Genomic DNA, 27,745 nt, shown 5'->3' on the forward strand with positions numbered 1-27,745 from the left:
GGGGGGGCAGTTTTGAAGTTTAGTAGGCGCAGATTGTGGTGATGCAGTGCAGCCAGTTATGTTAAAACTGCCAGTATGTTAAACACTGTAGCATGTGACAGGTGTTATGATGCTGTGAACCTCGGCACAGAATCTACACTCCAGTTCGAGTCATTCCAAGACATTACTTCACCTCAGCATGAGCTGTCCAAGATGCTTTGTAAGTTTTTAAACACGTTTGATTTTCTCTTCTCGTCTCCAAAAATAAAATGTGCTTGCAGTTGGAGCAGCTAGGAGATGAGTCTGTGATGGAAGAAAAGGAGTTACACAATGGAAACGCAACAGGGAGTCAATGACGGGCAGGGAGCGTATCAGCGGGTACACACACACAGTCAAATTAAAACACACTCAGCCACTAATTATACTTTTAATGCATTAGGAGTCATTAAACAAGCTTCATTGTATTATTAATTTCTTCCAAGAATAAGTTTTTAATTTCTTTCTTTCCTCAGTTGACTTCTTTTTAGTTAACTATGTTGCTTTTCTGGATGTTTGTAAGATTTCTGTATTTATTAAAGGTTAATTCATGTGTGTTTTCTCCAGCACAATCTCCTTTGAGGCTTGTGTATGCCTGCTGTTTTGTTTGATTCAAACAACCACGTGTGCATGGGGCAGAATATATCAAATGTGCACCTGAAAGAAGATGTGGAATAATCTTGTCTATTCGGTACACCTTGTCTGAAATCAGTTGTGTAGTTTGTGTGTCCTCTCGTCAACACGACAACAATCTAGGTTCAAAAACATCATGTGGTGTGAGCTGGACAACGGTGTCAGATTTTTTAAAGCCTGCACTTGGCTTTAGGCTGACATGATGAAATCGCCTAAAAACTGTATTTTCAAGTCGTCAGCAAAACAGTTTCAAAATGTGGACATATATACATGTCAAAAAGGAAACGATCACATGCAGTACAGTCAAACTGTTGCTTTGTTTTTTCATGTGTTCGGTTCATGTGTAGTGCTGGGCCCAGACAAATACATTCATATCACATAGCTCGCTGATTCAGTGATCACTGAATATAGATCTGCAATGCCACTGATGCAGAGAACTGTTCCAGCAAATTAATAGTGAAATTGTGCAAAAGTAGGCTCCTATTTTTCTCTGATCTTTGTCTTCTGAAGCGTGAACTGAGGGCTGAGAGACTGACACAGCAGCAGCAAGAACCAATCGGCAACCTCCGCTGACTTAGCTGTCCAATCAGCCACTCACCCACCCAGGCTTTCATAACCATGTTGTGAACACTCTTTTATATATGTGTATTTTCATTCTGAGTGTGTGAAATACATTTTTGAATCAGTTTAATTGGTAACAGTAACTCACATGCTCATCTAAAAAGCAAATATGACATACCTCATTTATAGGGTCAGATATTCTGATTAGTGCAGCTATTAAAAAAGACATTTAGTCATGTAGGCTATACTTGTTGTACTGCATCTAGTTTATCATATTTAGTATATTTAACTTAGTTTTACAAATGATGTTAGTCAAATAACAAGATATTCCAACCATTCCTTTTAATGCAAGTTAGGCATTGAACCCATAATCAAGATGAGAGCAATCAAATACATATTGTTTTATGCCATAAATGTATTTGTTTCATGCATATATTTCATGCAAAATGCACTTATTCGCTTTCTTTACCTATGCACCTCTAAAGTCTGATAGACAGTGAAAACAAGACTCCAGGAAGGGTTTAATTCCTGACTGATCTGAAGGAGCCTGTTTTAAAGGTACTGTGAGCGTAGATTAAGAGATTACTGATTTCAAGTTGAATGTAGGCTATATAACCTGTGTAAAAGAAGAAAAACATCTAATCACTGATTAAAATAGGCCCATAGGAAGCCTGCATTGCTAAATTGGGTGGATTGCCTGTCTCCGCGCCTGCAGTCCTCCTGATCTCCACCAGGTGGAGACGCTGCTCAGCGTTTGGATGCTGACAGTTGACTGAGGACATTGCGTAACCTGAGATTTCCCCAAACTGCTGTGCACAGACACACTCTGACCCCTTCATGGACAGTCACGTCCTCCCGTCTCTGAGGGGATTTGCATCTGTCACGATGAGACAGCAAAGCTTCGAAAGCTTGTCAACAAAAGAAAATACAAGGGATGAGTGCTTCCTGCTTGAGATGCGCACAACACCAAAATTGCTGGGTGCCCACATCCAGTCTGACCACCTGCAGCAAAGTCTGTAGCCTACTGGTTCACCACTAGGTGTGCATGGCTTTTTTGAATTTCTGTTTTTTAAGTCTATTTTTTATTATTTTTTTTTTGCATTTAGGCTATGCTCCTCCTATTTATCATCATGATAAAATAAAAATGAATGTAGGCTGAAAATAACACAGAAAAATACCATAAAGGTCACTATAAACTCACCTTTGACCTCCACTGATGTCACTTGGGAAGGGTAATAGATGATTTTCTTTTCATGAGTTCTCTTTAAATGTGTGTCTTGTGTTCTTTGAGTCACATTTGGGATTATACCTGAATTCGGAGATACCTGGAGGATTGCTATGGCAACAGGTTGCCAGTAGCGACGGGGTATCGCTTCATCGCTGCGTGTGTCTGCGGAGATGAGCGGCGCGTCAGGACGAGAGAGGAAAACACAACCGAGCAGCAGAGGGTGAGGTCTGCCAGGCTCAGTCAGCGAAGACAGAAACAACTGCGAGGCTTTTTTCTGTCCTGAAGTGAGGAGCCCTGCGGTCCGCAAAGAAGCTTCTGTTCGTTGTTGTTTCGGTGGAAGAGCCTGAATACAGAAACGTCTGCCGGAATGGAGCCCCGCCGCTAACGGAGATTCCCGAGCTCCCCTGATAACAACAGGTTAGTGTTTACAGACTGGGTCCTTTTCACCTGCAGCTGATGCGCTCACGACCAGATCCACCTTCATATTTGAGGCTTTTTCCCCTCCTCCCTCCAAATGTGTTCATTTTATCGTTTGATTTTCTGCTGTGAGGGTGAGAAATGTGCCGCCAGACGCACCGGGGAGGGAAAAGATTGCCTTTAGACGTGTTCGTGCATCCACGTGTGCGGTGAGGAGTCCAGCTATGGCTCAATGTACCGGCTGTAAAGCTGAAAATGTAGGTTGCAGCCTGTGTACTGCAACAGATGAACAGCAGAGGCAGTTTCAAACAGAATAGGCTATATGTAGGTTTTATAGGTTCATTTAAATGGCGGCTCTTCTTTTCGCATTGACTTGTTGTTGAACATTCCTGCGCTGAAGGTGCGGGTGTGTCTACCTTTGATCACAGTGCATGCATATTGATGGATCAGGCAAAATAAATTCAGGAGGATTCATATTCTTATTAGTACTCTTTTGCATTTATTGAACGCATATTTTGCATATAGTAATCCAGAATGCTGTCATATTTGTGCATTAAGTAGTCATTTTGTAACGTTTTACCCCCTTTTCCTCTTTTGCTTGCATTTCTTTATATAAAAATGTGTAAACCCTTACAATAGAAAATTTATTGTATGTTAAGAATTTTAATATTGGGTAGAATGATTTTCTATATTTATTGAAATATCTATATTATAGATAAATGTCAATATTTTCTATAGGTTAGTGAAATATATCTTTTTTATTATAATTTTCAAATTCTTGCTCAGTTTACTGGGTTAGGTCCTGAAAGGTGTGTGCTGGCTAATTAGGATTCAAAGGTGTATTTGTCAAATGCACAAACAGCATGTGTAGTGACAAGCAATGTGGCCTTCTCTCTATAAAAAAAAAACAATTTAAAATTCAAGAAAAAAACAAATATTTTGTTTCTCTACATATATGTGATAATTTATTGTATACATATACAATATATTGTATATAAATATAAAATATTGCTAGAAGTGTTGTATTACACTGTATTTGTAAATGGTATTTACAAATGTATTTGTAAACAACTATAGTGGCAGTCATTTAATCATACAGGGCATTTTATATTGTGAAATGATTGACAACATGCTGAAAAATAAATTCCAATAATTCCCCTACACCATTTAATGTCACCTCCTGATGCACTTTGAATTAGCATTAGTCATAGTAATGATATACACACACATAAACAGCCCTGCTGATTAGATCAACTTTTCAACATAATTGGCTTCATTTCTAAATTTGGCTCGATATTCTTGTCACACTCAATTCCTTGTCAATTTTACTGTCAGTGCCTGACATACTTTCATCTCCTCACCACAGCAACTGTCACCGATCATGTACCGATCCTAGACTGTCAAAGAAAGCTCCAAACTCTGACCACTTAGTCATATTGCTGCTGATGATGTAAAAGTTGGGAGTCTTTGAAGTGAATTACATAACCTGCTAATAAATAACACAGTGGTTTCTGGACCAAAGTGCTAATACTCAGTAACCTCAGTGTCCTTGGAGGACAAGAAGACAAGATTATGATTTGACAGTAAAGTGCTTATGGAATACCAGTGGACAAAGAAAAACAGCCCGTTCCTTATCATTTTTTACTGCAAGGGCAATGTATCACTGCTGTGAAATATCATTTTTGAGTTTTAAGTGTGATGGATTACAGGCTGCTGATCGGCGAGGCAGGGCTGAAGGCTGCTCTCTCTCTGTCTCTCTCCTGAGAGTTGCCTACAGAGATCTTTGTTTTGTTTTTTTGAGGCAGAAAGAGTCAGCTCTCTTGCCTGCCTTGTCACTTCAACTCTCCTAACATCCGCTACCCTTCCCAAGTGTTTGTCAGTCCCTGTGACGGCTCTTCACGCTTACAGAAGCATAACCGAAAAGGACACAACCCGAAAAAGATTGGAGTTTGGGTTATGCAAACATTTATCAGAGAGAGTATTGATACTCCAATAATGATTTAATTGATCTGAAAATTATTGGTGGAGCCAAATAAGCAAGGTTTTTCAGATTAGGCAAGCTGGGTCTTTTTCTTTTCATAATTTTGGCTGTATTTCCTTTTTGGTTATAAAATTCAGTCCATTAGAACAAACACTACAAGAAGACAGCCAATCAGAGTTGTTGTCAATAAATTATAATTATCCCTTACCTATCCCATTTTGAGGTAAAAACGGTGAATGATAAAATGTTCATGTTTCTCCGCTGTATTGTGTTCTGTAATATTACAGAGATACTTCGACGAACTGCACTGACCATAATTAAGTTCACATTTTGTCACTACAATGGACATTTGAGTACATTTACCTCAACTTCATATCCAGATAATTTGGTTCAGATAAGTGATTAATATAACCATCGTTTGAAGTTTGAGTCACTAGCCATAAGGTTTCGGAAATTTTTTAAATAACTGCATCTGACTGCTCATGTCTGTGATAGATTTTGTTGTTGTGATGTTACATGGTCCTCAGAACTCAGCAATTAAGTTTGTGAACAAATAGGATTTATGTCCAAAGCTACAGAAATAATATGTGAAAGAAATTCCCTTTCAGCAGGAAAAACAACTGATGTCTGAACAATCTCACAAATCTACGGTTTACATAAACAATTTTGTCTGTAGTGCCCCTGCACTGTAAAAAAACAAAACAAAAACAGTCCTGCTGGCTGTTTTTGGATTGATTATTTTACTCTGTTTATAGAACAGATAATCTGACAGTCTTCTCCAAATTCAACGTATTTAGCCTCTTTTTGCCAGAACAAATGATCCACACAGAACGCTGCAAGCTGCTCCTCCTGTTCAAACTCCATTTCAGCACATTTTCTTTTCATGACAAGATTGTGTCTAATGCTAATGTGTAAATCTGGGCAACTAAAGCTTAACATATTCACCTCTAGGGTCTGTGCTATGGGAGTAATTTGTCACTCTCCAATCTCTGTTTGAGATGAGCTTGTTGTGTCGTTGCAGGAGTAATATGAGCTGAGAGTTGAACCCAAGTTGTCGGAATTACCGGTGAATTTTGATGCCATTTGTCAATTGTGAGAAGTAGCAAACTTGTACTTTGAAAAGTGAAAGACTATTTTGGGCTGGAGTACCCTGCCACAGGTCCCCAAGGCAAAAATGAGCTGCTGGGCCCCTGTTAACTCCCCCATTTCCCTGACCGCATGGACATTGTATAAGACTGGGGTTGCATATTTTTCCTATTGTCAACCAATGAGGTCTTAGTCAGTCTCTAAAAAATGTCTCACTTCCCGCACTCAAAACCAAGCTCACTGGTTCAAGATGTACATTTTTAAAAACATCTCACAAATATCACTTCATTTAGAGTGCATTAATTCACACTAGGTGCGCTAGTGAATATTTCCAGCAAATGGGTGGTGTCTGTGAGATTGAGTAAACTACAGTGTGTGTGTGTGTGTGTGTGTGTGTGTGTGTGTGTGTGTGTGGAACATGTCACTCAAGTGCAACAGTGTGGCTCATTTTTGTGTTTTTAATAGTTTTTAGACAACAATGGAGTTCTATGGCACAGAGGAAGACAATATGTCAGGCTTTGGATAAGCAGTCAGTACTTGTAAGTAGGAGAAATTCATTGTTGCTTTTGGTCTTTTAATGAGATTGGTTGACAAAAAGACAAATACAGAATATCTCTATCCTTAAGCTGCTGATACACGGGGCAACTTTTTGAGCAATGTTGCCCAGCACCATTGCTCTAAAAGTTGCTCCGTGTATCATCAGCTTTAAACACAAAGTACTTAATATATAATAGCAATATAATCTGCACCATGTAATCACACATTAATGGAAATGAAGCAGAACCCATGTTAAGCCACTCATCACATCATACTTAACTTTAGTGATATGTGCTTGTAATCTGGGGCCCCGCGACAGTTGCCCACTTTAAGCGGTTTGTGTGCATTCTTCACTCTTGTAACATTGTCTGAGAAGAGAAATGCATTTCTTCTCATGCATGACAATGTTTAAAACTAAATGGTGCCACTGAATATAAATTGTGGGTCCAGATTGGTATATGAATATAATTTATTAGAGTTAGGGCTGGACATTTCAGAACAGCAGGCTGTGGTTTATGAAGCCAGAAACATATCTAGCGTTTCCTCCAATAAATGTTATATAACCAAAACTCCAAAGGGCCAATTCAAACCCCCCGAGCTGCAGAAATTCAAGGCCAAAGGAGTCCCCTGAGCTTTCTTTACTCACAGAGTGGGATTTTTGCCTAGATTTACAAAAAGACACTAATCTCAGAGCCACTTTGTTCCTGAGACGGATTTGGTTTTGTTCCTCTTGTCTTGAGATTTGAGACTTTTTCTGTTTCTACGAATACATTGAGTTGATATATTGGTTTGCTGTCTCATCTGTCACACCACAGAGGACACGATCTCCAGTATAATCCATTTGTTTGGATTCTCTCACAGGTCTTATCCGTAGAGCCCATCTTCCCCTCTAAAATCTTTAAGCAACCGACAAAGAGCTGGAGACGAGACGATCAAGCATGGATGTGCCCAGGATGGCTGAGGGCCTCTTCAGCAGCACGCTGTCCTCGTCGGGCGGTGGCCATCATGTGCCTTCCTACCTGACGCTGGAGCAGAAGGCAGCATTTGTCTTCGTGCTGCTGCTTTTCATCTTCCTGGCCCTGCTCATCGTGCGCTGTTTCCGCATCCTGCTGGACCCCTACCGCAGCATGCCCTCATCCAACTGGACAGACCACACAGAGAAGGACACATTCGATTATCGCATCGTCTGAGGAGCCCTCAGTGAGGGTGCAAAAATCTGAAAATAAAAAATCAAATAAATAAATAAAAGACTTATTTGATGCTTAAAGAGCACTTTGGCCCTAAGAACAAATGACTGCTACTTCTCCAGGAAAATAACAGCTTTCAGAAAATCTTCTGAAAGTTCAGACAGAAAAGAATTTCGATGGCGGACTGTCATCAAAACGAGCGCTAATCAGAGTTCAACAGCTTCTCCCTGCCAAATCAGAAAATTCTCAACTATAACAAGACAACCAGAACTATGCTGTAAGATTATTGATCAAACCACAAACTACCATGACCCTCAGTCCAAGTGATGCACCAGAGCCAGTTATGGTTGCCATATTTCCATTCCATTTCCCTGCTGTCAGTTCTCTTGTGGACTACCTCGTTTCTCCTCCATCTCATGTGTGGAAGTCTTAGCATTTTCTAACATCTCTCACACAGGGTCGAATATCTTTTGTTATCCAAGGCAGTTGGATAAAAACAGTGTTTACATCTTATCACGTTTACTTCCTTAGATTTTTATTGATAATGTAGACAATCAGTGTTAAAATAGTTAGTGAAAAAGTACTTTGCAGAGTAAATAGTTGAGGTTTTTGAGGTCTTTTTTTTTAGCGTATTTTGTCTTAATTTGTGGACAGACACGAGAGGTCCAAAAGACTTTGTATAACTGATTTTAGGCGGTTCGGTTTAGGCGAAGAGGAATTCAATGCCTTATGTGTTTGTAAGAATTCTGATCTGGTCGTTACCTTTTAGAGAGTTAGGTAAGACTGGTATCAAGGTCATAAAGCAGGTTAAATAATCTCAAATAATGAAAATGTAGTGGAAGTTCTCCCTTTAACGTTTTGAGAAGGTGTGGACAGATAGTTGCCAGCAGTGAGCTAACTATAACTGTTCTGTGTGTCCGATAGAAAACAAGTTGTCCTTTCAGTCTTGGAGGGGCCCAAGGTGTCCACGTCTTTAGATGTCAACAACCAAAAGAGTTATTGAAGAAAAAAACGTTTACTGTGCTGTACCGTGTGCCTAATTTGAAAAAAAAGAAAAACTGTTTAGATTGATGTTTTAGGAAAAAGAAAGAAAATGGGTTCACATTTTTGTCTTCAAATGTATTTTTTTTGTGTGTTGTGCCCATTTAAAGAAACAGCATTTTACTGCCTGCAGTTGGTATATTGACAGTTGGTATGCCAGAGATGCAGAGTGTTGATGGTGAATACGACGATGCATTTTCACATCAAACCCTTTACGAACTGATGTTGTGGCTCTTTTGTTGGGCAATTTTTCAACTGTGCGCCTTATAGTGTAGATTGTTTACAGTATCGTAGGTAGCGGAGACACTGGAAATCAGCCAGTCACTGATGCGACTGTGTCTTTGCACTTCACGGAGATGTCATACAGCCTGCTAAAAAGAAAAAAAAAAACCTTCCCTGCTCTTGTTCCTGTCGGGACAGGAAGTGAACTCTGACCCTTTCGACGACATGTGATGTTCTTGTGATCTGCTGTGGCCTTTTCCTACCTATCGCAGATGTTGCGACGTTGTGCTGAGGTGATGTGTTTTGGGTTTTTTTCCCCGCATGTATTTCTTGCAGAGTAACCTCTCCGTGCATGATAAATGGTGAAGTGCTTTAATCCTGATGTTGTAGCTGTGGGTCAGTTGCTCAAGCAGCTATTTCCTGTCTGTACTGGAGCCTTTTGTTTTGATCTGTTTTTCGCCTGGAGCCGCCGTTCGTTTTGTAATAAAAATGATCAGAGTGCACATCTGCCTTTTAATGTGTGTTTTTTTAATAGGTTCATTCACTGGGCGGTAAAAGTGACAGGTGTTAAGGAGAAACAAAAAATGGATGAGAAAACAGTTCTTCCGAGCCACCCTGCCCTTTTCAAGGTGGCCATATGTGCTGGAGGCCCAATCCATTCTTTTCCCCGTTTTATCAGTGTCTGGCAGTGGTAGCCGGCAGGTGTCTCGATTGGTTTTCTGTGAACCCAGACACTTTGTCTGACTACACTCACACATGCACACACACAAACACACACACACACACACACACACACACTAGACTCCAGGCTCCAGGCCCAGGCTGCTCTTTGAGCCGAGACCCTCCAGAACACCACGCAGAATAACAATCTTCTCTCTGACACCAACACTGAATATGTTTATTTGCAATCATCCTCTGCACACCTCCCTGAAAAACCTGCATCATTTCTCACATTGAAGCAAGACGTGGCTAGATCGACCTATGAATTTTGTTTGCAAATGAATATGTGCATCTGTTGCCTGTTGCTTAATAATTCTGCTGATATCACACATCTACAGGTTTTGTTGTTTTTTTTAGGGAGGGCCAGGAGCTGAAGCGCATCAGAATTTTAAATGCGAGCTGATCCCACAGAGGAGAAATGAGCAGTCTGCGCTTTTTGGATTATTATGTAAGAGGCAACCTACGTCTTCACTGAAACCTTTTCACTGTTTGCTCATTTCTGAAAGTCAAAATAGTGGTGTGGATGCCATCCTCTGCTGATAACTGCTGCAATATGAAAGCAGAACTAAACCTTTATGAACATTCATTCATACAGAAACCTGCTCTCGCACAATTCATGCTGGAAGGAGGAGGACACACAATCTTCTGGGATGTAGGAAACACATCTGAGGAGTGATCAATCATTTGAAAAGAATGACTCCGACATTAAAGCACCATAAAAGTTATCAGTCCTCCTAAAACCTTCGCTTGTTTTGAGCGATACCCAGAATAGAAACAAATCATTTTGGAATGGAAGCCTTCATTTTCTGTTTCTAAAATCTCATTAGCTCGTGCCAAACAAAGATTATAATCCAATCTAAACACGCCTTTACACTGCAAGAGGGAGCGGCAGCGGGGAACATTAACCATTATGGATCAATATCACAGTCATGCTTTATGCAACATGACTCATATTAAAGAAAGCCGCTGATAATTAAATTATTTTCATTCTCTGCTGTGCACGCTCAGACGCCTTATTCTGAATTTATTCCCTCTCCAAACGCCCCATTTCACTATTCAGCTTCCAGTTAATTTAATGGTCTATGAACAGGTTTGAAGGGACTGTTCCCGGTGAATGTGAATAGCTGTGCAAGAGGATGTAAGGGAGGAACTACTGATATTGCATAATTGATTTTGCAGCAATTCCTCTTATTCCCAAGAGCCGGTGATATTTACAATAATCTGTCACCTATTTCACTGATGAAATGTGTGAGGCTACAGGGAACATTAGCACCAAAGAAAGGATGATCGCCAGCATTATTCAAAAATGCTTCAGGTCTGCAGCTTTTAGAGAAATATTGAATTGCTTTGTGTCTTTGTGTTCACATATAGAGTGCACTGTTCACTATAAAAGGCTGTCACACAAAAAAATAGTGCTTAAACAAATAGCTGATTATTCAGTGATTCGACAGACAGAAAATGAATCAACAACAATTTTGATAATCAGTCATTCATAAGGATAGAAATGCAAAACATTTGCCGGTTCCAGTTTTTTTTTTTTAGATATAAGGATTTGCAGCTTTTCTCTGATTTTATATCACTGGAAATTAAATAGTTGTGGGTTAGCACAGTTGGTCGAACAAAAGGAGCTAGAGGAATTGAAGAATTGTGATGGATGTTTTTTCACAGTTTTCTGACTTTTTATAAACTTAAGCAACTAATTGATTAATCATAAAATGAATTTAGAGATCAACCAATAGGCCTAATGTAAATAATCATTAGTTGCAGCTCTAAATAGAGTAAAGCATGGCAAAGAGAACAGCAGATATTAGACACCTAATGACCACAATGATGTGACACAATATTATGATTGCCTACACAATATATTGCAGGATACACTACTGTAACTACTGGCCTACTATGAAGGAGAGATGTTGTTGATAAAACTTAATGTTCCAATCCATAGATTTATAGTGCATGGTGTGCCCCATGACTGTACAACAAAAAAGACTAGGAATATGCTACTAATTACTGTACTTAAAGATCTTCACTGGTAAGAAAAATAAGCATCATGTGAGTAGTCAGTGACAAGAGTTGTGAGGTAGAGAAATGGCCTGCTAGCAGCTTTGTAGGGCTTTAGTTAGACACAGCTGTGCTTTGAGTTAAATACTATCAACATGATGCTAACATGCTGGTGTTTAGCAGGTGTATCACCATCTTAGTCTAGTGTATTGGTATGCTAACATTTGCTAATTAGCACTAATCACAAAGTACAGCTGAGGCTGCTGGGAATGTCTTTCATTTTGAAGGTATTTGGTCATAAACCAAATTTTTTGATAAATAAAACTTTAGAAATGGAGCTGGTTTCTCAGAGATATTTTAGACTGGTCTGTAGTTTTCAGCCAATCTTAATTTTACTCTTACATTAGTCTTAAACCAACTTACCCCCATGCTAACTCTAAACGAGCTGTATTTTTCTATGGTGAGAATCAATGATAATTGCTGACCAATGGCACCAAATGACAAAAAAGCATAACATAGTTCACAATATGTAGTTTCCCATCAATATTGTGACGCTATGATGAGAAGGGAAGAGGCAACAGTGACCTGCTGGAAATACACATTGTCAGTCGATTTTGTCTGTCCAAAAAACAATCCTGAGCCTAACTAACGAGTGAAGCCACAGCAGCTCATTTTATGCTACTGGATGTTTTTATTGTTTCGCTGTATACTGAATTTTCTCCATAAATTGTAAGCTTGTTGAATTCTCCCAGAAGGAAAATATTTTATTCCTTGGAGTTAAGGGAGCCGAGTGGTTTGACATGTTTTCTCGATCAGCCGTGTTTTTTAGTTAAAAATAAAAAAGTCCCAAAAAAATTTGCACAAAAAATTTACCCAGAATTCATGGCATGTTAGTCCTGCCTAAGATAGTCAAGAGCTTGGTGCAACGAATGTATTTAGACAACTATTTAAGGTCTGATTGTTAGTTAAATCTGAACCACAGTCAAAGACTGTCTTTGTGAAACCGGCCCCTGATAATGGTGCTATATGGAAAGTTGAGGGATCATCAAAGTTATTACATTTCATCCTGAGTGGATGATGAATTTCTTGGCAATCCATTCAACAGTTGTCCTAACATTTCACTCAAAACCACTAATTTCACTCCCGTGGTAGAGGACAAGTCAGGGGATCACGAAAGTAAGTAGGACTCATCTTCTAGGGATCTTGAATGTCCAAACAAAACGTCATAGCAATCCATCAAATAGTTTTTGAGATATTTCAATGGGGGACCGACAGATAAACACTGCCATCCCTAGAGCTATGCTGCTAGCATGGCTGAAAATATATAATTATAACACCTTACTTACATAGTCTCAACAAAAGCTAAACAGAGCGCAGGCATCACAATGGAAGTTTTATAAGGGGGTATTTTTTAAATCCCTATGATAAAAATATATCAAGGAAAGAAAAATAAATTTAGGGATGGCTGCATTTTGAGAGGTGATTCTAAAGTTGACACTGATTCAACTAGCATATCTTCTCAGGCATGTCGTTCTAAGCCTTGGGGCTTAGACACATGAGGTGCTGTCACTCCTGGTCTCTCTGGGACAGCCTGAGGGCCCCTGCAAGGTGAAGTCAGGCTATATGAGTGCTCATACAGCCTTCAACGCTCTGTAACATAGAAAGGACCCAGGCCATGAAGTGTTTTTATCTGAGATCAGTTCTGAAAAGTACAGAGACTATGTGATGAGGGTAAAACAGGGGCGATGTCATCCCATCTCCCACGTCTTGTTGAAAGTTTGGAGCTGGTCTGTCAGATTCATGTCAGCCACAATCTGCTTTAGCCCTCAAAGGACATCAGAGGAAGACAGCTTTTCAAGAACACACATCAAATACCAGCACTCCCACATTTTCAAGGGTTTTACGAACAAAGAGCTGAGTGCAACGATATTTTTCACCACAGTGTCCGACTGCTGGCCACTGGGAGCTGCCCAGTATAATGACAGTCATTACTGGTGACCACTAGAGAGCTACACTAGAGCAGCTGGAGGATAAATGCTTCCACTGGCTACAGTAAAAAAGAAAATGTGGAGAATTTACATAAATGCTTGCATAATTTCACATGCACATAGCAAGCAATAACTAGTCAAAATTAAAGCAACAGAGGCATAGTTATTCTGACATTTGAGGCTCCTTCACACTGTACAGTTATGAGAGAAACGTGGTGAAATCTTTGGTCATCAATAAAAAATGGTGGCCCTAGAACCTACTGTGAGACACCTCCACTGAATGATTCAGCACTTCGACGACCAACGACAGTATTATTATTATAAGTAAATTCTGAAAGTTAGGACCAAAATCAGAGATTGTCCTGATAACAACAGTGTATACATGTGCTTTCACAGGCTAAGTAGTTATTCCCCACACCGAATAAATTATTTTTTTATGTAAAATCAATGGTGTGTCCCTTTAAGAAACGAGCAGTGTCTTCAGATGATGATGTATCAATCTTTTTAGTCTCTGAGGCGCTTACTTGTTTCTCTGTACAGGTTGTCCAAGTTCGACCTTAAAAACACTTCAAAGTCACATTTTTTGCTACAGTGTGAATAAAGCCCTTAAGTGCAAACATGAAAACAACTGTTCCCTGACAGTTTAAATAACGAGGAGACGGACTGTGTGATTAATGTAAGAAAAGCAAACTAATTAATAGAAAGATCTGGCCTACTCCTTAATTTGTTCTAGTGGACTAATTGGCGCCACATTTTGTTTTTTTCCCTTCAAAAACCTCAAATCTGTCTGTTGTAAATAAAACCATAATATTACACAGCAGTAGAACTGGGTAGGATGGTGGCTGAGTAGTTAAAGAGACTGCTCTAAAAACAGAAAGGTTACAGGTTTGATTCCTAGAAAAGATAAGGTGCCCATCAACTGCATGCGTTCTGTTAAAGTGTCCTTGAGCACAAAAGAGTTCCTATCTGCTCACTGTAGGTCACCCTGGATAAGAGAGCATGAAGTGCTTTTACTGTAATTGCTTCATGATTATCTTTGACTGTACTGTGCACCTCCAGTGAGGCACATTCACCGTGTTACACATCACAGTCTGAGGGCCCTCATCAGAAGAAAAGCTGTAAACACAAAGACTTGAGAATAACTTAAATTCTACAAAAAACAACACAGAATAATGAATGACAAGAAAATGTAGAGGAATCGGGGTGCTTAGTTTTTTTCTCCATTACAAACACACGTATTCTGTACTACACGTATTCTACTGTACTGGCAGGGAGAAGTATTTTACTTTAGAAACAAAACAATGCGACATGAAATAAAATCTGGTCGGGTGTCCTGTAATGTACAGGATGGCCGCTACAAACCGCCACATCTCCAGTTCAAGGCCTCAGCTGCATGTCGCTCAGTTTGTTGTCATACTTAACAGCAGGATTAAATGTTGTCACTTAAATTTGCCATTTGACCCATTTAAGCTCCACAAATCAATATTTTTTATATTAACAATGAATCAGATGACTGTGTGTTATATGAAAGGGGTCTCTTGGAGTGCCAAACCTAGCCTGATTAATTAATTTCATCTTCAGTTCAACCGATTTCTTTTTGGAGTGTTATTTTTTTCCTTAATCAATCACTAGTGACTGATTAACCATCCGCTGTGATCGCTTGGAGCAATAACTTAACATTTGTCAGACTTGAGAGTTGTTATATAGTCTAATCTGTGCTTGTTACCATCTTTGTGGCCACTTTGTCCCTATTGTCTGGCACAGGAAGATAAATCTTAATCTTACATACATTTGATTGGCTCATTTTTTACAAGCAGCTGATTACAGCTAAAAGCTCAGGCAGCTTGTTGTGGAGATCTTGTGCATCGTTCATGCAGCTTTAAGTATTTAGAAAGGGTGAAGATCAGTAATGTACCTGTCAGGATGTGCATCTGTTGCAGGTGCCCTAGCACATATCAAACAAACTACAATGAATTGCAAGTTTAACCTGCCATATCAATGAAAATATATTTGTTCATAACCTTTCTCTTAACCTAAGTTGTCTACTTTTACCATTTATTCAAAATGTTGGGATGTAATATTCAGTGGTGCATTGGTAAGTAAAGGACAAAAAAGCTCTGCTACCATCCAGTTGGGAGTCTGGTGATGAAATTACAGGTGAGATAAAGAGGTAAAGTCCATGATGCTACAATTTCCCTTCCAAGCTCAGTGTGTATGAACTATTTCTTCTTCAAAAAAAGGTCCTCTTGAACTTTGTGCAGCATGAAAATCTTTATCTTGACATATTTACAAAAGTCTTCCTATATATATATATATATATATATATATATATATGTACTTTTTCCCCATTTTTTACAAAAGGTTATAAAATAAATTAAATAGATTACAAAACATGTCAGCTAGTGTCTGCTTCCCCCTCTGCCTCTGCCTCTCCGTCTGCCTCGTCGACAGGACGAAGACTTGGGTGGTTCCTCTGTACCATCCAACTCCAGATCCAGCGCGCCCTCATTCACAAAAGTTTCATTTTCTTTAAGTTCACTGATGACCTCCCCCTCCTCCTCCGTGTCTTTCATCTCCCCTTCTTTCACCTCTTCCATCCCTAGCTGCTGCTCTATCAGTACCTCCTCCTCCTCCAGCTTCAATGTAGCGCCGCTGTTTAAAGTAACTGTCGTCGCAGTAGTGCCGTTTTTGATGCTGTTACTGGTGGCTATGGCCTGCTGTAGTTTGATTCGATACTGCTCGGCCTCCTGCTCCTTTTGCAGGAGTTGCTGTTGGTACTCTTGAGCCTTAAGTTTGGCTTCCTGCAGCTGCCGCTCCAGCTGCTTGCGACTTTCTTTCACCTTCCGGAAATAAAATAAAACAGATTAGTGGTTAAAGCATCATATTAAATTAAATTTGCTTTTGTAGATTTTGGTGTGTCATGATCATTCTTTCGTAGTTTTTCGTAGTCAGATTAACGCAGTGATCGAAATTATTTCATGTTTTACAACAAACAAAACGTTTTTGACCATTGTGACTCTATTTCGGTGCATGATATCATAATGGCTAAATAGCTCTATGGTGTGTTGTGTTATTTATGTCTTTTGTTCTATAGTTGCTGTGAGAAAGTGAAATGCTGGAGACACCAAGAACTTTGCTAATACGCTCTAAAGTAATTTCAGTATCAGTATGTTTTAATGTTGATTAAAATATCTAACTACTCAAGGTGTTGTATTATTTAAAGTTACAAATACTCCTGGTTTACCTTGTTTTTTAGGCTGATGTGATTGGCTGCGGGGTTTATCTTCCTCTTGCGTGTGGGCATGGGCTGCCGAGGCTTCTCTACCACCACATCATCTGAGATTGCACTAGCTGGCAAAGCCACCACTGCGACCACAAAACAGAAAAGTGTATGAGAAGGGTCTCATGCACAGTCAGATTTATTTCACATTTTCTTGTTTACTTGTGTTGCTGTCTCGGACGATGTGTGTGTGTGTGTGTGTGTACAATTGTGTGTGCACTGTTATAATACAACAGTAGACTTGTGTGTAAAACTAGCTCGTAAACTGTTTCTGAGGCACTTGCTTATAAGCTAGCTTGTTGCTGGGCCAGGTTTACTTTTGTGTGCAAATGCTTACACACCTACTTTTCATACAGTACATATGCACACTAAAGGTGTTTGCCCCTATTGTATTTTATTTTGGATAAGGGAGTGCAGTTTATTTTCCATTTGTCTTTAGACAGGGGGTAGGTTGTTATATTACCCACTGGGCCTTTTCCCTTGTACTCAAATTTAAGTTTGTAAATAACTTAATGGGCTTTATGTTCCTTCTTTCATTTTATATAGTCTATGGTTGTAATATGGTATTAGTAATATTTAGACACTACTGTGGAATAGACAATGCTTTACTAGAGCTTCAAGATGTCAAGTAGTCGCAAGACACTGATTATAATGCATCTGTTTTGTATTTTTCCATCACATATAAACCCTTTTAATAAGCAACTTTTTTCACCACTTACAGTAATATGTATTCAGGATTCGTTCTAAAGTTTTAAATGGGTCACGTTTGAATTCAACATTCAAGTAATCGCAAACTGCAATGTCGTCTTAAGGTTGTCTGAACTATTCCCAGCTGCTTTTACTGTGAGAATTCTCCACAGCGTCTGTGTTTAAAGTCTGCAGAACTGTTATAATCTAACTGGCTGATAGCTGATATGCGTCTTATTTTTATTTATGGTATATTTCTGCCTTTTTAGAAACTTGCCACGTTAGCGCACCCCTGTTCTCAGTTGGGTCCTGACCAGTATTGAAGTATTGAGTCCTGAGCCTGTGTGTTGCCCACTCACTCTGCTGCCCCTGCAGGGTGATGATGAACTGTTGGCCCAGGGCCGCTGGCTGCAGGTTGCTGTGTTGGTCTGTCAATATGGTAATGACCCTCTGCCCGCCATCGCCCACCACATGCTGAATGGTTGTTTCCACCGACTCGGCAGCCATGGCATCCTCTGACTTGCCTGAAGACAACAGTTGGCTTGTATTGTTAGATAACAGCCATTGCCAAGCACTACTCCACATTATGCTGCTGTACAAAATGAACCAGGGCCAGAATGTTACACAACCACAAAGAACCACTAAAAGAAAAGAACGACAAAAGTTTTACCGGTTCACATTTTAAAACACTTTGTAGATGGATAAAGACATTTCAAAGTTATTATTATTCTGACAGGTTTAAGAGAAACGTGGGTGAAATGAAAGGAGTGAATGGGTGGATGACCAATATGGTTTATTGAATGTGCCTCCTTCTTTGTCCCTTTTCCAGTTCCATTCATTTTTACAAAATAAGATTTTGGCAATTCGTAATTGCTGTTCCACAACTGTCTGCCATTTGGTTTCTTTTCTTGACGGTGTCCAGTCCAGGTGTTTGTTGTTTGTCAGATATGATTATGTCTTTCGAGATAAAACAGGTTTTCTCACCTGCACAAATTTGAATTTCACACCCCTTTCCATCTGCTGGTTATTCTGCATTTTTGTCACTTAGCACTGCACCTAAACACAAGTGATGCATGTGCACGGCCTACCTGCAGTGGTCTTGGTGGTGGCGATCAGCTCTGAGAGGTTGACCAGCCCACCAGCAGGGATCATGTAGTGGGACTCTGGGTTGATGTTTGCCTGATTCTGCATGCTGTCCTGTGCACACACATAACAGGAGCTGTGGTTATCCTAAATTCTCTAGCAGTTAATGATAATTTACAAAGTGTTCTGTTGCATACGAGTGAGAACATTTCAAATGAAATTGGAGTAGGAACTCTGCGCTAACCCATAACAGTAAAGTGTTTAAACCTGCAATAACTGTGAGATGGCAAACATGTTAGCTAACAACTGCCCGTGTACACTCCAGCAGTTATGGAGCAACATTAGCATTCATTTAGATATGTGTCTATCTGATGAATGCAAGTCCAATATTTACTCTCTTTTTAGCTCTGTTTTGCTCTCCACCAATTCCTTGGGGAAATATCTGGGTCTTAAGCTGTTAAATGTTCCACTATACTAGTCCCTAATAGTGTATTAGGGACTGAACACAGATGCCTTCTGCGGCCAAAACGCAGCTATGAGAGAATTAAAAAATGACAGGCATAAAATTAAATTAAACACTTAAAACACTTTGATGTATAAAATAGGACTCTACCAATTCAGTTTCAATTTTCATCTGAAACTAAGATAACATAACATTCATCTATTATTGGTGTCTTTAGTTGACATCACTCATACAAAGTCGAATATCAGTATTCTGTAATTCCAAATGACACTTTTAGCCACTAGTTTAATTCTGTTAGAAAGAGAATTGCAGGTGCAGCTGAAAGTGAGAAATCAGTGAGAGTCATTTCACTGATGGTATGACATTCTCTTTTTAAAAAGTGGCCCATTTCCCGACCAAAGGTAATCATGTGGTTAATGATGGATAAAATAAGGTGACTGTAATAGGTGTAGGCTGAGGTTTAAAACTAATAGTTTGTTTCATTGTTTATGCACTGATTTGCATTTTCAGTGCAGTTTGGCATCTTGGAGCATCGGCAGTGATTTCATCTGAAGGAGACATTTTATCTGCACAGATTTAATAAGAGAGAGAACCAATGTCACTATTTTCTAAAAACATTTTTGCGGGTTTATGTCTTTGTCTCACCCTTTTAAAAAAGGCACACCATTTCCATTTTTGTTTTGGCAGCTAAAGTCCTTTACTTCATCAGGGCACAGCAGTAAGTTTATTTCAGATAATAAACGCATATCATGGTGCACTTATAGTGATTCAGCTCTTTCAAACGCCAACCTCAGGGGAGCATTTCAGACTCATGGCCAAGGTGGGTGTTTATGTTTCATAAACACGTGTCAGTGCCCTATGCACCCATCTTGCATGGTTCGACCAGCTGCTTTTGCTCGAGGCCCTACTATCTTTGTCCTGGCTAGTTCAAGAGTCCTGTCCAAGGAGAGGAGTTATCTAATGCTAACTAGAACCTCCTACGTACCAGCTGAAGGCCCACACACACCTCTGTTACATAAGGCCTCGGTAGGCGCGCACGTGGGCCTTTTAGAATCTCATTTTTACAAATACTGTGTCTACTAATTTCAACATAATACTCAACCCCAATTCTGTTATTCTAATTATTAGTGTGGCTTCTTTATGTTTTCAAAGACGACGTCTAATCCGATCTTGTGTAAAATGGTGTCTAAACGCGGGTGTGAACTGGTTGCAACATGGCTGACTGACAGAGAGAGGCTACATGGCCACTGAAACCATAGCAACGCCGGTGGGAGTCCGACTGGAGCTTCGATAGTCTCACTTAGGAAACATCAAACGTATTTTTGAAATCACAGAGGCACTGTGCAAACCTGTCTGCGCCTGCAGTCTCGCACTTTTGTCTTCTTATTCTCCTTCTCTTTCTGTCTTTGTTTTAATCTCCTCGGCTCCCCCAGTGCTCTTCTTTCTCCCCCCTTATCTTTGTCCATCTTATACAATCTCTCCTTGCCTCTCTCACAAGCCCCACATTCATCCATCTATGTCTCCTTGTCTTCCCCGCCTTCATCTATCTGTCCATCTCTCTCGCCGTTTCTCCTCCGCATCTTCATTTTGAACTGCCTTGGCTGAAAATGCTTGGTCATTTTCTTTGTTTTTTCGAATGTCTCCTGTTCTGTTATCTTATTTTTTAAACTTGCAGCAAAGTGTTTGAGACGCCAACAGAAACCGAGATGACTCGTCTCTGCTTTTCTGTCCTCCTCCCATGCATGCCTCACCCTTCCTCTTCATCTCAGTTGTCTGTCCTTACAGCTATTTCTTTCCCCTCATCAATTTCTCTTCCCTGAATTCCTCTCCCTCATCGTCTTCATCACGTCTCTTCTTCTCTTTCCTTTCTCTCATCTCCATTTACACGTCTGCATACATTCTTGTCTCTCTCTCCTTCATCTGTCTCTTTGTCTGACATTCACTGTCTGACATTTGTCTATATCTCTCTCAGGATGTCCCTGTCTCTCCCCATCCCCACTCTCCATCCGTCCACCTGTAGCAGGATCATCAGCTCAGTGTCGCTGGTATCCATGGCGATGTCGAAGGGCGTCTTGTCGAACTTGCTGAGGCAGTGGATGTCTGCGCCGTACCTCAGCAGGAGCTCCGCCACCTCCCTGTGGCCGTGCTGAGCCGCCCAGTGCAGCGCAGTCATCTTCAGCATGTCTTTGGCGTTGATGTCGGCGCCGTTCTGCACAGATGCACCACACCCCCCAGTGGTGAGAAAAGGAAAGAACCCCAAAAAACAGGGAGACAAAGAGGAAGTTATGAGAAATGATGAAGAAAGATGTCTGTGGCAGGTAGGAAATGTAAGGTCGGTAAGGTGGAGTGTACACCAACTAAAAATGTTGAAAACAGTGTAACAAGTTCATTTAAAACACATGCTGAAGTCTCTGAAACCTTGGCCAATTTGCAAATGTTTGTATCCCCAAAAAGATTACAAAACAGTTGATGGCTTTTTGGTGCGCAATTTCATACACTAAATCCAAGGTCATCTTTAACACTTTTACTCTATAGTAACTAAGTAATGTAAGGAACACAGTCTCAATCAGGTGAGACCTATTGCTACAGAGCCCTGACCTAAAGCCAGTCCAGCACCTTTGGAATTAATTGGAGCGCTAACTGAGAACCAGACCTTATCAGCCAATATCGGTGTTCTTACTCAACGATGCTCTTGTGCACTGAATGGCAACAAATCCATGCAGCCAGTTTTCAAAATGTTTGGGGAATAAAATGAAATGTCACAATCACATATGGAGGTAATGTTCGATATGCTTTTGGCCATGCAGTGTATATATATATATTTTGTAGTATATAGTATAGTATATCACACTATACAACTAGAAAATCATATTAAATGATCACACTGATCTTCAGTGCAATGATGTCATCTGTATTTCATCAGAACTCTTCACACTTACAACATAAAACAAAAATTTCAGTGACCTATTTTATTACATACATACATACCCCCCCAGCCAATTTATTAGGTACATCTTGCTAGTACATTCACATTTATTCATTTAGCTGACGCTTTTATCCAAAGCGACTTACAATTGCTATACATGTCAGAGGTCACACGCCTCTGGAGCAACTAGGGGTTGAGTGTCTTGCTCAGGGACACAATGGTGGGTGGGTCACAGTGGGGGATTGAAACTGGGTCTCTCACACCAAAGGCAGGCATCTTATCCATTGCGCCATCAACTCCACCCCCCTTTTGCCTTCAGAACTTCCTTAATTCTTCGTGGCATACTTTCAACAAGGTGTTGGAAACATTCCTCAGAGACTTTGGTCCATATTGCATGTTGCTGCAGATTTGTCGGCTGCACATCCACAATGCGAATCTCCTGTTCTGCCACATCCCAAAGGTGCTCTACTGGATTGAGATCTGGGGACTGTGGAGGCCAGTGGAGTACAGTGAACTCACCAGCCTAATACAGGGTAGGATGGTTACATGCTTTCATGTTGTTCAGGCCAAATTCTGACCAAAACATCTGAAAGTCGCTGCTGAAATTGAGACTCATCAGACCAGGCAATGTTTGTCAAGTCTTCTATTGTCCAATTTTGGTGAGCCTGTGCGAATTGTAGCCACAGTTTCCTGTTCTTAGCTGACAGGAGTGGCATCCGGTGTGGTCTTCTGCTGCTGTAACCCATCTGCTTCCACATTTGATGTGTTGTGCATTCAGAGATGGTATTCTGCATTCCTTGGTTGTAATGAGTTGTTATTTGAGTTACTGTTGCCTTTCTGTCATCTTGAACCAGTCTGCCCATTCTCCTCTGACCTCTGACATCAACAAGGCATTTTCGTCCACACAAATGCTGCTCACAGGATATTTTCTCTTTTTCAGACCATTCTCTGTAAACGCTAGAGATAGTTGTTCGTGAAAATCCCATCAGATCAGCAGTTTCTGAAATACTCAGAAGAATACTCAGTCTGGCACCAACAACCATGCACCGTTCAAAGTCACTTAAACCCCCTTTCTTCCCCATTCTGATGCTCAATTTAAACGTCAGAAAGTTGTCTTGACCACGTCTAGAAGCCTAAATGCTAAGTTGCTGCCATGTGATTGGCTGATTAGCTATTTGTGTTAACAAGCAATTGAGCAGGTGTATCTAATAAAGTGGCCGGTGAGTGTATATTATTACCATGTTAATTACAGCTCATAATCATTAATTTTGACAATATGTAAAACCATAACACAGTATGGTCATATCATCACAATACAACACCATAACTGCACTGAAACAGATTTCTCTCCTCACCTGCACTAACAGGTCCACTATGATGGAGTGGCCCTCTGAGGCGGCCATGTGAAGAGGGGTCTTGTCCACTTTGGTTCGGGCGTCCCTGCTGACACCGGCACGCAGTAGCACCTCGGCAGTGGAGCGATGACCGTACTGGGCTGCGAGATGCAGCGGCGACGAGCCCAGCTGGAGGGAAAAGAGGAGAGAGAGAGGGAACACGATTTGTAAAGGAGCAGCTGGAGGCGATAAGATTTGTGAGATGATTTTTATTATCTTAATCCAGAGAAAGTGAAACTCGATAGTAGTCAATGAAAGTAAATCTCAATCATCTTCAGGTCAGAAGCTCAAATGTCTGACTTCCATCATCATTTCTCACACCTTTAGGCTACTGTTGTGTTAGTCTTAGATTTTAAGGATGACTCAATCCTAACTGAAAAGCATTAAAAAGGTTGAGTTAAAATAAATGCAGCCGAGGGACAGATATCCTGACATTCAGTCTGTTGTACAGGTCATAATACAACTCGAAAATTTCTTTCCACAGGTAAACACCAATGTCTTTCAAACTCCACACCCCTAGTTTGTAACATTTGTCTTTTTGTTAAAAGTCTATAGTTTAAACCCAAGCCAGAAAATGTAGGAGTTTGTCAAAGGCCTAAAAGTGAAGTCTCCCCCTCTGCAGCATACACTGCGGCACACAAGACAGCTAATCCACCAATGCTGACACTCCAAGGTAATAGAAATCTAAATTATCATGTTATATTTACGCAGTCAGCTTTACTTAGGACAGGCGTGACGAATCTGTTACATTTCATTAATGGTGGAGTTTGAATTCATACATATAAATGATTTGTGATGATGTCGTTCTAAAAAATTAAATAGGTGCGAGCTCCTATTTCTCCCCTTACTTTAAAATGCAGACATCATGTGAATGCGGCATAAACCACTAAATCATGTGCCCTTTCATACTGCAACTACTCTTCTGTGTACAGTACATTGTCACAGGTGAATGACATCACTCCTCTTTAAATTTGAATCATTTGACACCCTCTAATCTTTTATCTGTATTGGTATACAAGATACAGGTAGTGTAGAGAAATTTCAATAAAACTGCATTAGTGGTGTACACAGTGCCTGTGAGCAGTAAATAATAAATGAATGTTATAAATAGATATGATAATAAGAGTCAGAGAAGGTGCCTGTGGATTTTGTTATGAAGTATTTTTATCTAATCTAAATTATTTAAAACAACTTTCATTATTGTAATAAGTATATAAAGATAATCATTTTATAGGTTTTGCAGGCCAATTCAATTAATTAAAAATACAAATAAGAATAAAATTAAACATAGACACTGTACATTATGGTGCAATGCATCACTATAAAATATGTAATGAACTACTTGTATCCCGTTTGCTATTTGACTTACTGTATATCTGAGTGCCTGTTTAAAATGTGGAATAGTACAGGTGAAACAATAAGTTCATTAGTCAACTGACAGAAAAACAATGGGCACCTTTTTTAACAATCATTAAATTATTCATTGTTTGTCATTTTTAAGCTTCTCAGTTTGGAGGATTTGCTGCTTTTATTGTCTTATGTGACCGTAAGCTGATTATCTTTAAGTACTGGACTGTTGGTCAGACAAAAAATATGACATTTGATGACATCATCTTGAGCTTTACAACATTGTGAGGAAAATGGTTCACTATTATCTGATTTATTGTAGAACAAATTACTAATAGATTCATTGAAAAAAAAAAAAATAACGGGTAGATTAATAGGTAATTAGTTCATTTCAGTCCTTGACTATAGGTTTTACAGACATGTGGTTATTATATTATATGCAAAGTATAGGCAGTTTATTTTATGTGCAACTTATTTCAAGTGTTGTTCTCGTGTGACACTGTAACTGATCAATTTCATTACATAGCAACCTTGTTAGCCTACACCTACATGCAGTTTTTCCTCTTTACAACAGTGATAAAGTATGAAAGATAGACGTGTACAGGCAGACAGATTACAGTAAAGACAGAACTCTAACAGTATCTAAGTTTAGTTTTTTCCCTTCATTAAGTGTGTGCTTAATGTTTTTTTACTGTATTATATGAGCAGCATCAGCATTACTGTCACCCCGACACTGGCGACAAATCCAACACGACAATAAAGAGCTGACAATCTCTGTTTCTTGGCAGCAGATGAGCGTTCACACTCGTGTCATTACGGATTAGGGTGAAGATTATTCCATAATTAAAGCATATCAGCCTCACCCAGTCTGTGGTGAAAGGAGCCCCATTGGCCATCAGAGCTTTGACATCGTCATCATGTCCGGTTCGCGCAGCCTCCAGCAGCCGCTGCCCGAGATGCACCAGTGACATCTGCTGGCAGGTAGGAGAAACAGTATCTCACAATCAGGACAGACCAGGGGAAACATTTCAGCTGAGCGCAAGTTGATTCGACTGTTTGTATTGTTTCCTTCGAGGAAAATGTCCATAATGCACAGTATTTTAATACTAGTTTGTCTTATGTTGAGCTAATGTTTTGCACAAATTTTGATCTTCACAAACGTCCCAATATCTTTTAATTTTATGACAAAACTTTCAATGTCGATCAACAGATAATGAACCAACAACATAACCGACTAATCATATAAGTCATTTATCCAACAAAGCGTTCGACCATTCTCAGTTACTGTAAGTTAACGTTAATGTGTGAGTAATTGCAGTAGTAACGTTAGTGAACATAGGAAATAATTATAGTATACAAACTGAAAATTCAAACACACAACTGGTGTACCCATTGATTTGTATAATTCATTCGTATGATGGCAGAATCAATCAACTCCTTGCAAAGATGAAAAAATATATATCATTTTTGACACACACATGTGAAAGCTTGACTCTGCTCCATACGGCTTGCCCCGTTATTAGACAGACAAGCTGTAACAATACACAACAATTCTCACTCGATAAAATACGAAGAAGATGCATGGACGATCACTTAAAATTATATTTTGACACCAAATTAGGTAACTTAAGTTTGTTCCGGTGGAAGTGCGGCTAGCAAATTAGCTATTTCCACATCCGCTAACGTTGGTCAATGCTCCAGACATCAGGGAAGAGGACAACTCAGCTGGATATTTACTGATAATAACGTCTATGTATATATATATAAATATCGTCACACTTCCACAGCCTTTTATCCCTAATCTGACAATAACAACAATAGAATGCTAACTTGCTAATAGTGCTGTTGCCATCCGTGTTTAACACTGTTAGCTCATGATATTTAAATTCTGTTTAACTTAGCTATAAAATAATGAATTCGTATTAATAATTATATGGTGGTATACTTGCCTCCAAACGACGATGTCAAACGAATATCTATTAGTCCCACTGATTTCTGATGTACGTTAAGTTAGTTAATTGATAACTTGCACTTTCATAACTTCTTCGCAAAAACAAAATATTTGTTCTTATTATTTGGGGATCAAAAATGGCGGCGACGTGGCAAGTATGGCAGATTGAAACGTGGATGTTTTCGGCTGGACCCTCCAAAATAAATGACAAAAGATGACGTATGGTGAATCAATAACTTGATGCTTTTATTTTGAGGGTAAAATCCGGTTTTAGCTTTGTTATTTTTAGTGAACTTGTCCCTTTAAACGTCTGCGCATCCCGAATTTTCCCATTTTGCATTTATTCTTTATTCCAGCTTTTTGGAAAATATTATCTTTATTCATTAAACATGTTGGCTGTAAGTGTTTAATAAAAATTATTCAGTGATATGTTTATACATGTGTTGTCAAGAAATGGCATAATTATGGTCCCAATCTATTAAGCTACTCTTAATACAGTGTCATATCAGTGGAACTTTTAGGCCTACAATAGAACAGAGAGGTTATAAAAACTATAAAAACAAAGTATTATGATCACATCACCCCTGTCTTAGCTTCATTACACTGGTTCCCATGTTTTAGAATAGACTTTAAAATTTTATTGATTATTTTTTAGCTCTTCATGGCCTGTCTCCCTGTTATATCTCTGCCCTTTTTGGCCTATACACACTAGCACATACCTTGAGATCCTTGGGCAGAGGTCTTTTGTCTGTTCCAGAGTCTCAAATGAAAACTAAAGGAGACAGAGCATTTAGGGCGGCTGAGTCCCTTCTTAAAACATACTTTCATAGGAGATTTTTGTTTGCCTACAGGGCTAACAGGTCAGTGGATGATGCTGTCAACTTGGGTCTGCATCACATCCTGCAACACCTCGACTCTCCAGGGACATATGCAAGGATCCTTTTCGTGGACTTCAGCTCGGCGTTCAACACCATCATCTGATCACTGCACTATTTGT

At 39.6% G+C, this 27,745-nt stretch overlaps 2 protein-coding genes and 1 long non-coding RNA gene across 3 annotated transcripts in view; 1 reads left to right on the top strand and 2 right to left on the bottom strand.

Moving 5' to 3' along the window:
• The window catches only part of LOC123967607, a 4,690-nt gene extending 1,928 nt beyond the window's left edge, over positions 1–2,762 (bottom strand). The window contains exon 1 of the long non-coding RNA XR_006824291.1: positions 2,411–2,762. This is a non-coding gene — a long non-coding RNA (uncharacterized LOC123967607). The remainder of the gene's footprint in view (positions 1–2,410) is intronic.
• LOC123967605 (cortexin-3) lies at positions 2,561–9,411 on the top strand. The gene is made up of 2 exons (XM_046043736.1): positions 2,561–2,854; positions 7,320–9,411. Exon 2 carries the CDS (start codon positions 7,397–7,399, stop codon positions 7,646–7,648), a length of 252 nt encoding a protein of 83 aa, XP_045899692.1. The 5' UTR covers positions 2,561–2,854; positions 7,320–7,396; the 3' UTR covers positions 7,649–9,411.
• A 4,357-nt stretch (positions 9,412–13,768) lies between these two features.
• Positions 13,769–26,913, bottom strand: LOC123969019 (GA-binding protein subunit beta-1-like). Its single transcript, XM_046046118.1, has 8 exons — positions 26,747–26,913; positions 25,661–25,768; positions 23,412–23,579; positions 21,145–21,339; positions 18,673–18,781; positions 17,944–18,108; positions 16,862–16,983; positions 13,769–16,457 (listed from the first exon to the last, which is right to left on the bottom strand). The coding sequence occupies exons 2-8, from the start codon at positions 25,766–25,768 to the stop codon at positions 16,017–16,019; spliced, it is 1,308 nt and encodes a 435-aa protein (XP_045902074.1). The 5' UTR covers positions 26,747–26,913; the 3' UTR covers positions 13,769–16,016.
• Positions 26,914–27,745: the final 832 nt, after the last annotated feature.

This window comes from Micropterus dolomieu, linkage group LG03 (genome assembly GCF_021292245.1).
Source record: "Micropterus dolomieu isolate WLL.071019.BEF.003 ecotype Adirondacks linkage group LG03, ASM2129224v1, whole genome shotgun sequence".
NCBI classification, from domain to species: domain Eukaryota; kingdom Metazoa; phylum Chordata; class Actinopteri; order Centrarchiformes; family Centrarchidae; genus Micropterus; species Micropterus dolomieu.